We start from the raw sequence: 16,500 nt of genomic DNA, 5'->3' as shown, positions 1-16,500 counted from the left end.
TGGAAAAGATGGATTGGTTTTAACTACTGTAGCTTTCTAAGTACTTTCTGAAAAATGTTCATGCAATGTAAATTAAAACTAAATATTCCGAATGATCTCTGTCATTTTTGTTAAAAAGAAAATCATTTAGAATGTTGTAGTACATGCTGCTTAAGGCCAGGATACTAAAAAGGTAAAAGTTGCCGGGGGGGGGGGCGGCTCCTTTATGAATCATAGAGATGCCCCTCACCCCCAAACAACAGGGAGATGCCAGTGAATCAGAGATCTTACAGAGACGGGCAAACCGATCGAGCGTATTGTAAATCTCTTGAACTCAGTAGCAGAGCAAAGGACTAAGTGCCTGGATGCAGCAGCTAAAGAACCGAGATGTCAAACCCGACTCCATTATTTATTAGCTCGGTGACCCTGGGCAAAATGCTGTGCCTGTCTGTACTTGAGTCTTCGTCCATACGCTTGTTCTCTGGTGAGTAGAATCATTTATTATAGCATAGTTAGAAATATAATATGGTCTTAAAGGCATAATTCAGTTATTCGGTTGGATACATACTGTGCCAGGTCGGGGATAAGGAATTCTTCCATCGTATTGCACCCAGCGATGGTCTGCGCTTTCCTTGTGAGCATACGGACCGTTGAAGACTGCTCTCATGTCAGCCATGCTGTACACACAAACAGCGGAGCCTTTGAAGATGGAGCTGAAAAATGCACCACGGTTCAATTATTCATGGACACTTCCAGCCAACGTTTATGGAGCGCATGTTCAAGAGACTGTCTGTAGACCAAGTGATGGAGCACCTACTATGTGCTAAGAAATGTAGACAAAAGGAGCCCTCACGAAGCTTACGGCCCAGAAATCCTGACCAAAGTTTGACAGGAGCTACACTAAATATGAGTATGACAAGATGTGACAGGTGCACCTGGATGACTAAGCAGATAGGCAGCCAGGTTAGTCTCTAGCAAGGAGGTGACATCTAAACCGACACCAATGGGTAAGTGAAGTTATTTAGAAAGTATATGGATAAGGAATAATGCAAAAGAATGAATATTATATTTTTCTACCAGTTCTTGAATTTTATTGAGACTACCATAGCATGTGAGCCCCCGGTACAGTGCTTGGTGGTGTAAGCAGAAGTTTGAAACCACCAGCAAGTCCATGGGCACCCACTCCCATAAAGCTTTGCAGGCTCCGAAACCAGAGACAGTTGTTTTCTGACTTAGGGGGTCCCCGCGAGTCAGAATTGACTCAATGACCGAGAGTGTGCTTTGTTTTTATTATTAAATAACAGTTTTTATAGTGACTGGGGTCTTAAAGGCTTGAAGATAAACAAGCGGCCATCTAGCTCAGAAGCAACAAAGTCCACATGGAAGAACACACCAGCCTGTGTGATCGAGTGGTCCCAAAGGGATCAGTTACCAGGCATCAAAGAACAAAAAATCATATCATTGACTGCATACCTCCATGATAGGATCGCTGAAGACAAATGGGTGCATAAGCAAATGTGGTGAAGAAAGCTGATGGTGCCCGGCTATCAAAAGAGATAGTGTCTGGGGTCTTAAAGGCTTGAAGGTGAACAAGCGGCCATCTCGCTCAGAAACAAATAAGCCCACATGGAAGAAGCACACCGGCCAGTGCGATCACGAGGTGCCCAAGGGACCAGATATAAGGCATCATGCAAAAAAAAAAAAGATATAAGTGTGTGTATGTATGTGTATTTATGTGTATATGTATATATGTATGTGTATATATATATTATATTAAATGAAGGGGGAAGTGCAGAGTGGAGACCCAAGGCCCAAGTGTCAGCCAATGGAGATCCCCTCATAGAGGGGCTTAGGAGAGGAGATGGGTTAATTAGGGTGTGAGGTAGTATTGATGAAGAACCAAGCTTTCCCCCAGATCCTGGATGCTTCCTCCCCCCAACTACCATGATCCGAATTCTACCTTGCAGGGCTGGATAGGACAGAGGTGGTACACTGGTGCATATGAGGGTTGGAGATACAGGGAATCCAGGGTGGATGATACCTCCAGGACCAAGGGCGTGAGGGACGATGCTGGGAGAGTGGAGGGTGAGTGGGTTGGAAAGGGGGAACCGATTACAAGGACCCACATGTGACCTCTTCCCTGGGAGAGGGACAGCAGAGAAGGGGGGAAGGGAGACCCCGAATAGGGCAAGATATGACAAAATAACGAGGTATAAATTACCAAGGGCATATGAGGGAGGGGGGAAAAGGGAGGGAGGGGGGGAAAAAAAGGAGGACCTGATGCAAGGGGCTTAGGTGAAGAGCAAATGCCTTGAGAGTGATTGGGACAGGGAGTGTATGGGTGTGCTTTGTACAATTGATGTATGTATATGTATGGATTGTGGTAAGAGTTGTTGGAGTCCCTAATAAAATGTAAAAGAAGAAAAAAAAATAAAAAAAAAATAACAGTTTTTAAATATGCTTAGGAAATAATATGTACATACAACCTATTTCCATTAAAAAAAACCCAACCTCTTGATAAGTGGCTGCTGATCATCTCACTCAGCTGTTTTCTAAAAGTAGGACAGTGTACAAAAATATAGCCTAGCAAATAAGTTCCTCAGATGATTTTGGTTTATTGGCTTTAAAATATTGAAACAACCTATTGTGTGCTTGCCCTTGAGTTTGAGTTCATGAACTACAGTGCCCGATGTAACATTTAAAGTTACTTGTAGTCACACAGGATAGGAGTTCACATTATTAAAAAGCAAAAAATCTCTAAAGGAATTTTAAAGATTTTCCTTGGGTCCAAAACTTCCAGTGCTTCCTGATTTTAAAAAGAGATCATCCTTTATAATCTAAAATGAATAGTGTACCAGCACCATACAAATTAGCTAATAATTCTGTAAAACGAGTATCTCAATGATTACTATTGTTAGAATGATATTAAGGGGCACCATCAGAAGGTGCAAGAGCCCTGGTGGTGTAGTGGTTGGTTAGCAGTTGAAAACCACCAGAAGCTCCGTCAGAGAAAGATGAGACTGTCTAATTTCTCAAAGAGTTACAGTCTCCGAAACCCACAGGGGTAATTCTACCTGGTCCTGCAGGGTTGCTAGGAGCTGGAATTGACCTGAGAGCATTGAGTTTTGCTCTGTTGATAAGGAGGTAATGGTAAACAAGATGAAAGGGGAAAACTGAAGATGTGAGGTGACACTGCCATCAAAGCCATATGATCTCCTTATAAGATTTCAAAGCAACGATGAATCAAGTCTAAAGGTATTGCTGTTATTACAGGCTAATTATATCTTTGCATTTGACAAAGAATGTGACCTGCACCCTGGCATTACCTCAGTCTTAGGGCAGCATTAAAGAGAAAACAAAGCACAACAAGAACAAAGAACTGACTTGTAACTTCACACCCTTGGTGGGCCGAAAATTGGTAAGCAAAAAGAAAACTACCTTGGGGCTATATTTTCCTGGCACATATCTGTGCCTTGTGTGTGCAACACACAATGACTTGAAAGTAAGTCTGTGAATGGAAGGGTGCCAAAGAGCTAGTGCTGGGATAAAAAAAATCCTAACAGACACCCTGTTTTCTTGCACCTTTTTATATTCAAATGTAAACTACTGGGAACATAGAGTCTAAAGCAAGAATGTCTTTAGCTATATCTGAGACTATCTTCTTTGATCTCAGATGTAACATTGAAATTCAATATCTTATATTAAATCAAGTAGCCTTCTATTTGAAGATATATTTTTGACAGTCATGCATTTTAAAAGTTAAATTTTACATAGTATACTGTAAAACAAGTGAGGGGCAGACCAATAAAGGAACAAATTCTAATTTGCAAACAAAATATTTTTAAAAGGTTCTCAAAACGAAGCAAAATACTGTTTCTCTAATACCAAGGATAAGATTGGTGGCAGGGTTACGCATTGGACTGCTAAGCATAAGGTTAATAGTTCAAACCCACTAACCGTTCTATGGGAGTAAGAAGAGGCTTCTTGATCCTGAAAAAATGTCACAGTCTGAGGATCTCCCAGAGCTGGTTCTATTATATCACACAAGTTGGCTATTACTGGCAATCAACTTAATGGTAGTGAGTTTCGAATCATGAATCTTCAACTATAATATTAATACACATTTATAAAGACTGGTAGGAAAGCTGTTCAAAAAAGTGAAATGTATCATGTGGCACATGTTTTAGGCAGTAAGATGTGTCAAGAGTAATGACTAAGCTTACTTATCAAATTTAGCATCATTAGAGGAAAGTGCTCATATATTCTGAAAAAATAACCATAGAGGCAAATTTGTGTTCCATAAAATAATTGGCAACTTGGCTGGACCATCATTCCCTGTGTCATGCAATTACCTCCATGTTCTGGTGTGATATAACTATCTTCTAGGGTATATTAAACGCTCACCTCTAGGCTGTGAATGGAGCCATGATGGCCCTGTGGTTAAGCATTTGGCTGCTGACCACGGGTTGGCGATTCCACCCCAGAAGTCTACTCTGAAGAGAAGATATTCCAGCCTGCTCCTGGTCTGAGAAGCCCTAGGGCCCGTTCCACTGTCTCATCAGTGCTCTACATGCTGGAACCCACTCCATGGCGGTGGGTTTGGTGTTTCAAAGATGCTAGTCCCTCAGGATCAAAGACGTTTATATTAATGTAGTGGGTGAAATCTACAGGAGTAGTTTGTATCTTGAATCCATTTATCTTGAGTTATAAAGGGTATTAAGCAAGTAAGCAGAGGTGGGTTGGACCTACTGCCACCAAGCAGGAAGTACCAGTCATGGAGCATGTCTTCAGGACCAGTGGCGTCTGCATTGTAAAATTCCTAGACTCGAGACAGCACAATGCTGGGGCAATGTTTAAGATGACGATGACAGAACAGCATAAGCCACAAAGATAACAGAAAAGCAAGGTAGAAATATTCTTTGAAATTTTTAGTTTTAGTCAAATTTACTATGAGTTGGTATTTCTGTGCAAATAATACAAATTCCTATTGGCTAAATTAGTAAACATAAAATGATAGCAACAAGATTCACGTCCATCTTAATGGGGTACTGAGAAGTCAAACAAGATAGCTTCATCTTATAAATCAAGACTATACCATTTTGTGATAATAGCCAAATTGATAAAGAAGAGTATTTATTTAGTAAAATCCTCTAAGCTAGGCAGCTTGGAAGTAGTATTAATACTTATGATATATCTTTATATACTTTCTGAACTTATTCCACAGACACGAGTGTGTGGAACAGCATGTGAACAAAGTGAGTTATTGCAACAGCACTTGCAACAGCAAATGTCTGGAAATCACATAAATGTCCATCTGTAAGACACTGGTTAAATAAACATGGTAATGGATATAAACGATACTCCGCTGTATAAAATAAAAAAGAAACTTTATGTATTTATGGTAACATATTTCTGAGAAACACTAATTTAAAAAGTAAAATTCAGGCATGTGTGTGAGATATTACCTAAAAAGCACGGACAAAAATAATATATAACCTATGTACACATGAAGATTCTCAAATGGTTAAGAATATGTCCCAGAACATACCTGGTCGTAGTAAACACTCCATATACTACAGGATTTCTTTCGTCTCTTGTGGGGAGCAAGTAAATATCTTCTATAAATGGGGGAAAAATCACAATATTTTTACTTCCCAGTATTATAAAAATTTTACAAAAATAAAATAACATTTATGAAGCATTATAAACAGTGAGAATCGCCATATTGTGCCTTAAGACATCAAAATTAAAAGAGTTATTTGCTCACAGCAACATAATATTAAGCATTAGTATTTTCTTGAATGGCAAATAAATGAAATGGTTCATTGACAATCCCATAACCATTTCCAATGAAGATTATATGAATCACAGAGAAGAGAAACCTTAATTATAGCTCATTTTCAGCTTCCAGTGTAAAGATAACATTAATTTGAAAACTTATTTAGTAATTCAGTTTCCTTTTGGTTCAATATGAAATTTGCTATGTAAAAAATGAGTGCAGTGGATATGAACCTGAGCAGTGTTGGTCGTGGCACTTGTGTGTTAGGTATGGAGGTACCAACTAGAAGGTCCGGAGTACAAACCCCCAAGCTTCTCTGCAGAAGAAAGAAGAGGCTGTTGGCCCCGACAAAGACTGATGGTCTCTGAAACCCTACAGAGTGTTGGAATTGACTCAAGGGTAGTGGGTTTGGTTTCTTGGTTTTACTCTCCTGAGAAATATTACTTATGCTGTCGATGTACATTATACACATGAAAAAAATCATCCACAAATATTGAAATTTACTAATGTAAATATTAATAAACAAAAGCCTCCCAGCCATCGAGTCAATTCTCTTTCAAAGTGACCCGGTAGGACATAGTCATACTGCCCTTGTGTGTTTCTGAGATGGTGTTTCTCCCATCTTTATGGGAGTTGAAAGCTTCACTTTCTCCCAGAGTGGCTGGTGGTTTTGAACTACTGACCTTGAGGTTAATTGTCCAATGCATAACCTATGACACCACCAGGGCGCCAGGTGAAAGATAATAATAAGACCATTTAATGCATGTGTGTATCTGTATACATTTTTACATTATATGGTAAAGATATAAACAAGTTCAAGAAGATACACATAATAATGGTGAATTTCTATACAGCAACCAAAACCCATCTAGAATTAACTTTGGGGAAGATAAGGAGGTGACGTGAAAGAGAAGAATCTCTTCTAATTTCCAGTTTTCTTTATACTGAGTCAGAGGGACACAGGTTACCACGCCTCTCTTGTCGCCCAGCAGAGGGCAGTCATAGACTAAGGAACCCGCACTCTTCCCACAGTAGAGAGAGGTTCTTTCCAAAGGGAAAGATTGAACATAGAAAATGGACAGGAAAAGGAAGAAGGAAAGAAAATGGACAGGTTGGATTTGCTGTCTCCAAGAAGATCATTCTCTGGCTTTTGCTGCAGGGTTGTTGTTGTTTTCCTTCATTATTTTGAAGATTCTTAGAAAGCAAAGGTCTTTTTAATTCGCATGTGCCCAGGCCTTGCGTACCTCTATGCCCTTTAATATGCATTCAATTTTAGTAAAGACTATTTCTGCAACCTTTGGCAAGCTACGTAATAAGGCTTCAGAAATAAAACAAAAGACAAAAGACTTGGTTAATAAGGCTTTGTTAAGCAAGAAAGAATGTACAACTTACGAAGCTCATCAAAATACGTATCTGCCCCACTTCCTGGAATCGAGCAAATCAATCTGGCCTTAAGAAAAGTTGTCCATTTGTTTATCAGACTGCGTTGTCCTCCTACGTCATTCTGGCAAGGAGGGGGGAAATATAGATAAAGATTTACTAACATGAGTCTATTTCCAACTAAAACTGGTGCTAGACATATTATTATTTAAGGACACAGGACTTACATAGCTGGTCCTTATCTTTCTAAATGAGGAGAGAGGCGATTTTGTCATTCAACATCTTTTCTCTTCTTTAAATAAGTACAGCACAGGGACCTTAACTCTACTGAATGAGAGGGTTCACACGTGAGGTGAGTGTCCATTAGGCAGGCTTGGATTCAAATACTCCCTAAGCTAGCGTTTTCCTTCAGGACATACACATCCCACCCATCTACAAATACCAGAGATCCCACAGGCCAGGGGAGAACTGTCCCACTGGGTTTCCAAGGCTGTACGTCTTTCTAGGAGCAGTCTCACCTTTCTCCCACTGAGAACCTGACGGCTTCAAACTTCTGACCATGGCTCTAGCAGCCCAAAGCATAACCCGCTACGCCACTCCTTAGACCTACAAAAGGCTATTTATTATCCCAAGTCTCTATTTTCTTATCTATAAAATGCCTGGTGAAAATAGTTATAATGATAAGTAAATAAAATAATATATGGAAATTCCTTAGCATAATACTAGGTCCCTTGATTTCAACAGATGCTAGCATTGAGTTGGATATATCACTCAGGTGATTGATATCAATAATAACATTCCTCAAAAATATGCCTCCTTATTTTGGAGATGTCTGTTAAGCATTGGGTTGCTTAGATCTGCAAGATCTGAAGTTCAAACTCATTAGCCACCCCATGGGAGGAAGATGAGGCTTTCTGCTATTGTAAGGATTTACAGTCTCAGAAATACTAGATAGAGTCAATATGATACAGAACCAATTTGATAACAATTAAAGAAAAGCAAATCATCCCTCTCAACATATGGCCTTGACAATTAAACATCAAGACAACACAATGCTATGCATAATGAATTACATAAAAGGCAATTCTAAATATAAAACATGAATATATAATTGTCCGTGTTAAATTTTTCTCTAAAATATTCTTTAAATATTGGTAAACATAAGTTTTTTAAGAAACTCAAACTAATTATGTTGTTATATTATCTAATAGTGACTCATAAGCAGCTTCTTGGTTTTAAATTATATGTTTCTGTGATTAAAAATTAACATGCTATTTTATTTGACTCAACTAGCCCTGTGCTCATAATAAAGCAAAATAAGTTATTTCATGAAATAAATATATTACATACATAATTTTTGGTTAGCAAAAATTAACTTTTGAAGCAACTTTTCCATGAATGTATTTACATCTAAATACAAATTAGGTGAGATACATATAATCCCTCTGTGAATCTATAATCTGGAAGGTTGGTAAAATGTTAATTTTCAAGTTAAACTTCAAGGCTGACTATTTAGCGACTGTCTTACCCTTGTTTATATGTTATTTCTGAAAATAAAATTAGAGAAAAACAACCAAATGATCACTTCACACAGGAGAGTCCAGTGGCATCTAAATATTTGCTATAAGGGGACAAGCTGCCTCAGGAGAGAAGAAAGGGGGCAGTGGATAAATATAATGATAGACGATAGATGTATAGCTAGATCTATAGGCAGAGCTTCTGGACATGTGTCACATCAATATCTCAGTTGCTCTAAAGATAAGAACAGAAAGATTGTCTTGTGGGAGAGCTGGGAAGACAGCATCCTCAGAGTCTTAGCACCTCGTACAGGTGTACATACAGTATGTGGCTTAGAGAGTGGCTCTTGCTTTACATTCCCCTCCACTAAACACCAGAATAACTTTCAGTGGTAATTCTGTAAAAATAAAAACCACTCATTTTAACCAGTTCTCTACGTGTATAACAATCAACAATTTAAGAACTCTTTTAAAAATTATTATATTATTTATATTCAATGCAATCTATTATGAATAAACCTAGATTTGCAATTGAGAATCAAAGGCAGAGTGTATTTCATTTGGAATGATGCAAACTCACTATGAATTTACTTTGGGAACAAAGGTAGCAAGCAGCTGAGTTCAGGCATGCCGGGAACGGACTGCATATATTCCGAACGAGGAACTTCAAAAAGTTAGTGAGCAATTTCTATGATCTTAATTCTACTTTCCTATAAACTTTTTGAAGTCTTCGCATACCATAAGAGTTTATATACACACACATAAAGAAAGCAAATCTGCTGCCATAGATTTGCCTATGACACATGACAGCCCTGTATGTTACAGCACAGAACTGCTCTGCAGGACTGCCTTGGCTGCAATCCTTCCGAAGGTGGATTGCCAGGCGCTTCTTCTGCAGCACTGATGGGTGGGTTCACCGCTCGGAGAGCACATCATTTGCCCACCCAGGGTTGGCCTCACACCCAGCACATGGCAGAAACAATGGCGAGCTAACAGTGTGGAAGAACGCAAGACTTCTAGGGCAGGGGGGTTTTGGCGCTCATGCTCTTTAGAATTGCGGACGCCTTGCGGTAATGAAAAACCGCGATAGCTTTCAGTTAGTTTCCTAATGGTTTTTCATTCTCACCAGAACACGCCACCCTTCGAGCTTACACTCACAAGCCAAATGGAATGACCTTACTAACATCCTACTGGGCAAGTGCTTAATGCCCATGCGCTTAATGCTTGATGAATAGCAAAAAAAAAAATACAAGGTAAAAGTGATAAAAAATCTTTAGAAACACATAAGTTGAGAGGCAAGAAATTTGAGCCTCTTTTGAACGTTTTGAACACACACACGCACACACATAATGGGGACTATCTATAATGGGGAAATAAGAAAAGGATTCGAGGAAGGGTCAGGTTTAATAGTAAGTCTTTAAAAGGTAGGTCGAGACTGTTGGAGGAAAGAGTGGAGGTGCTGAAGACAGGGCAGAGAGGCACCAGATGAAAACTCAAAGATTTATATGGAATTCAAAGACTAATTCAAACTAAATCATGACTACACTCATAGAATATGTTCGAGAGAATGTCATAGAACTAAATTGGAGTAAATTCAAGGAAGTCTTAAATCCAAGTAAAGATTGTTATCCATATTAAATGTACAATACTTTCTAAATCATTTAGTAATTAGCAAAGAAGCAAATTATGAGATTTTTGAAAAAAAATAAAATAAATACATAGCAGATTCTCTGAGACTCTAATCTACTAACAAGTATGTCTATAATCATAATTCAAATTTAATTTATTATATGGTTCTCTATCAGGATTTAGCAAGCTATTGGATGAATTTAGACGTCTGTAGACATGAAGACAGGTTTAATCTTATTTTTAATACTTATATTCCCAGATCAATTTATAACTGTACATTTAGATGCAAATATAAATAATTGTTTTTTTCCCATCTTAACATTGCACCTAGGATTATATGTATGGTAGGTTATGTGAGGTAATGTGATAATGTATATTGGAGATTATACAAAAGTTTTAGATTTTGGGTGAATTTAAATTAATGAATTCGTCAGTGAGTCAATTTAAAAACACAGGTAAGCCATCTCCTCATATTTCTCATGACCTTTGATGATTTTAATTCACTTACACTTTTAATCATCGACATATATTTTTTCTTCCGCAGAATCTTAATTGTACTGATTGTATAATTGTATTAATTTTAATCCTAATTGTACTAATCAGAACCTTGGTTAAAACATTTTCTTTTTAATGTATTCTTTTCACATACTTACGGTATTTGTAAAACAGTATTGGCCTATATTTGTATTTTTTAGAATGATTATAATGCTTATTAAAATAACATTGATGCAAAAGACAAAAAAAAACCCCTTTAATCTATTATAAACATAATGCCAGGGACTTTGGTTTATTGCTTTACCCTGGTATGAAATAGACAATCGGGTGATTTTTTTAACTGAATAAATAACAATATGTGAACTATTTACTCAAAAGCATTCTTTTAACAAGTGCCCACATTATTACTTTATCAAAAAATGTAACTGATCATATTCTGTTTTAAATTTTCTCTTAGAATGTGAAGATTGCTCAATTGCAATTGTGATACCACTGAAACACTGATAACAATAAAATTTTTTAAATGAAAAATTCTATTAAGAATATGTCTCCACTCTCAAAAGTAACCCCCTTTTATCTTTGCAATTATTACCCACATCTCATAATAGAGATAATGATGAAAACATTTAACTATTCTATAAGTTCCAGATTTTATATATAAAATAAAGATTTATAATGTAGTTGTTTTTTTTAGCTTTCCAATGAAAACTGAATCCTTTGAACAAGAGAAGAGTAAACAAACAAAACAAATCAGATCAAAACTAAAGCCACCTGCTGTCACTAACAAAACAAATTCAAAATGATTCTGCCTTATCAAGAGTTTCACTTTTCCTGGCTTTCCTGGTTTCTGTTCCCTAGATCAACCAAGATCAGAGAATACCAAGCTCGTGGGCTGTTCTGCGTGGGGTGCTACAATCCAGGCTGGGTGGAAGTCTGCGGAACACACTGGGAAAGTGCTCCCTGATGTCCTGTTGGCCTCCAGGGGTTCAGGGGTTAATGCTCCCAGGACACCCTCTGAGCACTGCTCTCTGAATGTATAACAAGAAAAAGCAAGCGTCCTGTGTATGTAAATACTTGGAACAGAAGGTGGTGGGAGGAGGGGGATACTACACTTTCAGGGATAATAGCCCTCAGGAATAGATTATAAGCATTTAATGACTTGATAGTACCTATTACAGACATCCAGAAGCCTGACCCGGAATGGCAAAGTTCAAGTCCCAAGGAGTTGTGTTTCTTCAGTGAGGAAGTGTCAGTTGACTGGCTCTGTTGACCAGCTTTTAATCCTAGGATTTGTTTGCAAATCCACACAATCCCCCCTGAGAACTTTAACCCCAGCAGAGAGCTGAAAGAGAGGTAACTCCTTTTTTAAGAAGTTGTCACCCCTGTGTTTATTTTTGTGAGGTTCTAAAGAACACAGAAGTCTCACTAACACAATAGATTTATTATTGAGATGTCAGAATCAGCAGCTCTTAGTCACCACCCACTTCTATTGATCACAATCTCTTTGTGTCCAGCTTGCCCACAGCTTTGACATCCTCAGCACAAAGATGAAGATGAAAGTAGCAAAGACATGAAAGGCAAACCAGGTTGACCCCCTGTGTTCCGTCTGGGGGTAAGCACAGGGGGTCTCTATTCTTTGGGTCTGTTTTTGTGTTAAGCATATTGCTTAATTTTAATGTGATTGGTAAAAAATAAAACACACAAAAAGAAGGAAAGTATAGATTATAATCCTTCAAAAAGTTTAAAATCTAGTATCTTGGAATCTTCTGATTGGGTGATTGTTACATCTTAGGAAGTATTATGATCTACTAATCATAGCCTCTATTAATGGGCAAATGAATCATAGGCAGGTTCATGGTAATTCCATTTTCCCTCTACTGTCTCAGCAAACTCACATCTTCATAAATCTTGCACAGACTTGTAAAGTAGCTAGAATCTGTCACACATGAAATTTTATTGAGTGTGCCTTTTGACCTGTGCGTACGATCCCAGGTTCATCTGTTAACATGGTTTGGTCTGGATACACCACCCTCTTCAAGTACCTCTCGGCACTCTAGAAATGTTATCATTTCAACTGTATGTTGGAAATAGATGCTCTTGGATAATGCAATAATTGACTTGTAGATCTTTTGCACTTACACTCTGAATATTTCATAAATGCCCAAGCCATTTGAGAACAAGTTGTAACATTATAATATATATGTGTGTTTGATGATTTGTAACTGTGATGGAAAAACGCAGGATTTAACATTTGAATTAACTCTGGGGAAAGGCACACATCAATAACAAAAACAAAAATTGTTTAACAAGGTTTTTGTGCTGGAATTAAAGGCTATATATTTTCTCTTGTTTGGAAATTTGGGTCTTTTCTCTTTAGTGCCTTTGTGTAAGCAAGAGAGTGGGATTTTCTAAAGTACATTGAAAACCATAAACTATGCATCTCTTGTGTAACACCCTTTCTAGTTTCTAGCCATTAATGATGGAGAACCTCCGAGATTTTCACTTGTATTCACACCACCTTATCATTTTGCAGTCCCATCTAACCCTACCTTGTGAAAACAATCTTACCGCTACTGAAGCTCTAAGGAAAACAAACAAGAGTTCTATTGAAAATTGAAAAATAATTTAACAAACAAGATTTTGACACTATTGTACTCTTGTATTTTCAGTTCAATGCCTTTTATAAGGAGACATAATTTGCCATTATTTATCCGATTTATGATTGGTAATAATAATAACAGCTGTACCTTCCAGGTTAAAAAAAATCTCGTGTGCAAACATATCATTGAATCTCCTTAAGCTTCCACATATGCCAGGAAATACTTACAATCTCAGCAATAGATTCCTCTAAGAATTGTCCAATTTACTTGTTTTGAGGAGCCCTCAACCTTCACTGATAATCTTTCTTTGTAAATTTTAAAAAATGGTCTTGTGGGTTTGCGTAAGTACAAAGAAATGATCAAGGCAGATAAATTAATACAGACGATTTAGGAGCTTGGAACTCTGATCAAAAAGTGATGGTAACAAAATAAATCCAGAAAAAGACACAAAGAGCCTCATGTCCTGGTTGCAGCTGGTCCATGAAAACTGAGGACCACACTGAGAGGAGGAACTCAGAGAAAGAGGATAGTTGAAGGCAGGAAGTGCCTTCTATAAGATAGTGATGCTCCACCAATTGAATCAAATGAGACGATGGTGCTCTGTTCTCCTCTTGGGCCCATGAAGCTCTTTTCACAATTTGTTGTGACTTTGATTCATGGTATTAGATTATGAATACACAAAAAACGTGCGTGGTCACTAACATTAAAAGTCAAAGGATATCATTATGATGGAGGTGTTTGTGATAAAAGGGTACCTCAAGTAATTTAAATCATCTCATAATAACATGTCAGAAAACCAACTCACGTATTGCCTAAAATCAACCATGTCTTTATTTATTTACTTATTATCTTGAAAAACTGAAGTTTCAGTTAAGATATTACAATTTTGTTAAATAATAATAAAAAACAACCTTGCTGGTATTTTTTTCTCTTTGCCAGCGTACGGTTTATTTACATTTGTTCTTCACTGCTTGGGCTTTACTGTCTTCTCTGATAACTTGAGAATCCAAAATAAATGCCAGACATTGCGACAGGCAAAGAAGTATAGTCTTTTACTTCACCTAAAATACTCTTGAGGAAATTTAGTATTAAAGCAGCCATTTCTTTAAAACTTCAAACATCTAAGATTTAGGAGAGAGGAGGAAGAAACACAAGAAAACCCTTTATTTACTAAACACTAGTTTCTAAGGACAAATTCTATATAGGTTTTCAAGATCCAAAATATTATTTTATCAAAGCCTCATAGCTCTAAGGTTTAAAGATGGCTGTGATTTGCTATTGGAAAATGGCAGAGCAAAGAGAAATGGAGTACATGTTTTCCAACTACTTCAAAACTTGTCAAGATTACTGAAGAGGCAGGACTGGAGTAATAGACTAGGCTAATGGATTCCGTTGCTGAGTAAATTTCATAAATCTAAGCATAGCAAGCCATCTTTTTCAGGTAGGATCTCAGTTCATTAAATAAAAACAAATACATAAAATATAAAACTACAACAAACAGTATAAATGCCTGTCAAGGGATTTCTCGGACAGGAAAATGGACGGAAGCGAAGCACAAACACATCTGTAATTCATGGGCTCTAAATCTCTCATTTGGGCTGTTAGTGACACTGAAAAAGTAAGCGCAAAAACCGCAAGGAGGTGGAGATCAATAACTACAGAAACGTGTCTTTCGACTACAAGTACAAATCTTCAAAGGTAGTAATTTTCCAAATAGGGCCGTATATCCAAATAGATGATGCAAGTGGAATGGAAGGAAAGGGCTATTAATTAGACCCCCAGGCAAGTTATGTGAAAGGGCCATCCAAACGGAATTCCTGGAACAGACAAAAGAAAACACTGCAAAACAAAGCCGAGGACCTGCATAATTTACAGATGGAATCCTGAGTGGCCCAGCGTAAATAAGCTGACGGACAACACTTCAAAAGCTGACAAGAGTTCAAAAAATGATGCAAAACAGCCTTGAAGCACAACGCTTTAAGCAAACCACTGAAATTACTGGCGTTTCCACATATTATTGGACAGGGTTGAACTGAGAACAACACACACACACACACACACACACATATCACACAGACTCACCCGCTCACACATACAAACACAGTAAATACACCATAAAGACACAATAATCTGAATTTACCTGAAAAGTCTAACGTGGGAAGTGAACATATACAAATCGGTTTAGCTTTGTTCCATTCTACTTCACCTGTTCATTCAATCAACACTTAATACCTTACCCCAAAGAGCTAGGCAATTTACCATGGTGGTAAAGTACTGGGCTGCTGGCTGAGAGGGCAGCAGTTTGATCCTTGCTCCGGAGATTTACGACCTTGTAAACCTATGGGGAAATTCTAGTCTGTCTCTAACAGGGTCACTAGGAGTCTGAGCCAGGTCCATAGGGTCTGGGGTGGGGGCACATATGCCACTTGGTGTTTGAAATACTGACGGCCTCACAGTATCAGAGAGTGCTAGTATAAAATTCTTTTTGAAATAGGAGAGAATTGAGAATGCTGATTGAATAAATGGAAACAACACAATTGAAAAACAACTCCTTAGGAAAGATGTTCTACCACGTGTATCAGCAAACAAGGAGGGTTTGCAAGATGCTTCAGTTGAAGGTCATTCTGCACAGGCTGTCACTGACGGTGTGACCCTGGGAAAGTGCCCTCTGAGTCAGTGTCCTAGTAAGCGCTCTTCCTTCCCACCCACACCTCTTGCCCAAAAGGCGCATTGTCTGAATGGTTCACACTATTTTTCACCACATAAGGCTCCAAATGAGATCCATTCTCAAAGGAAACTTACTCTAAAGTTTAGAGAAAAATAACAACAACAATTTCAACCTTTGAAATGACTAAAATGCCACGTTTTCCTAGGTTTTGACAACTAACCTCCTCAATATTACCATTTTGACCACTACAAACCTGTTCCACTACTAAGAACAGTTGGTTGATGTGGTATCAAACGCGTGCATTTGACAGGTAGTAAGATTAGCGACAAAGGGGCTAGTGTCCACCGAATGCCTACCCTAAACGAAAATTAGCTGGCTGTGCCACAAGAAAAGGATGGGCAAGAAAGCAGGGACACACCGAACACCTATGGGAAAATGCAGAACTGAGCATGC

General features: G+C 38.0%; 1 protein-coding gene across 2 annotated transcripts in view; it reads right to left on the bottom strand.

Moving 5' to 3' along the window:
* Positions 1 to 16,500, bottom strand: part of SEMA3D (semaphorin 3D) — a 241,232-nt gene that overhangs the window by 51,274 nt on the left and 173,458 nt on the right. For both annotated transcript variants that reach the window (XM_075558471.1, XM_075558470.1), the window contains exons 9-11: positions 7,151 to 7,262; positions 5,528 to 5,597; positions 548 to 692 (exon numbers count right to left, since the gene is read on the bottom strand). In XM_075558471.1, coding sequence (XP_075414586.1) covers positions 548 to 692; positions 5,528 to 5,597; positions 7,151 to 7,262 — 327 coding nt within the window. The remainder of the gene's footprint in view (positions 1 to 547; positions 693 to 5,527; positions 5,598 to 7,150; positions 7,263 to 16,500) is intronic.

Source organism: Tenrec ecaudatus, chromosome 9 (genome assembly GCF_050624435.1).
Source record: "Tenrec ecaudatus isolate mTenEca1 chromosome 9, mTenEca1.hap1, whole genome shotgun sequence".
NCBI lineage: Eukaryota > Metazoa > Chordata > Mammalia > Afrosoricida > Tenrecidae > Tenrec > Tenrec ecaudatus.
Note: the sequence above shows the minus strand (reverse complement) of the source record. Positions and strands in the feature narration are given on the sequence as shown.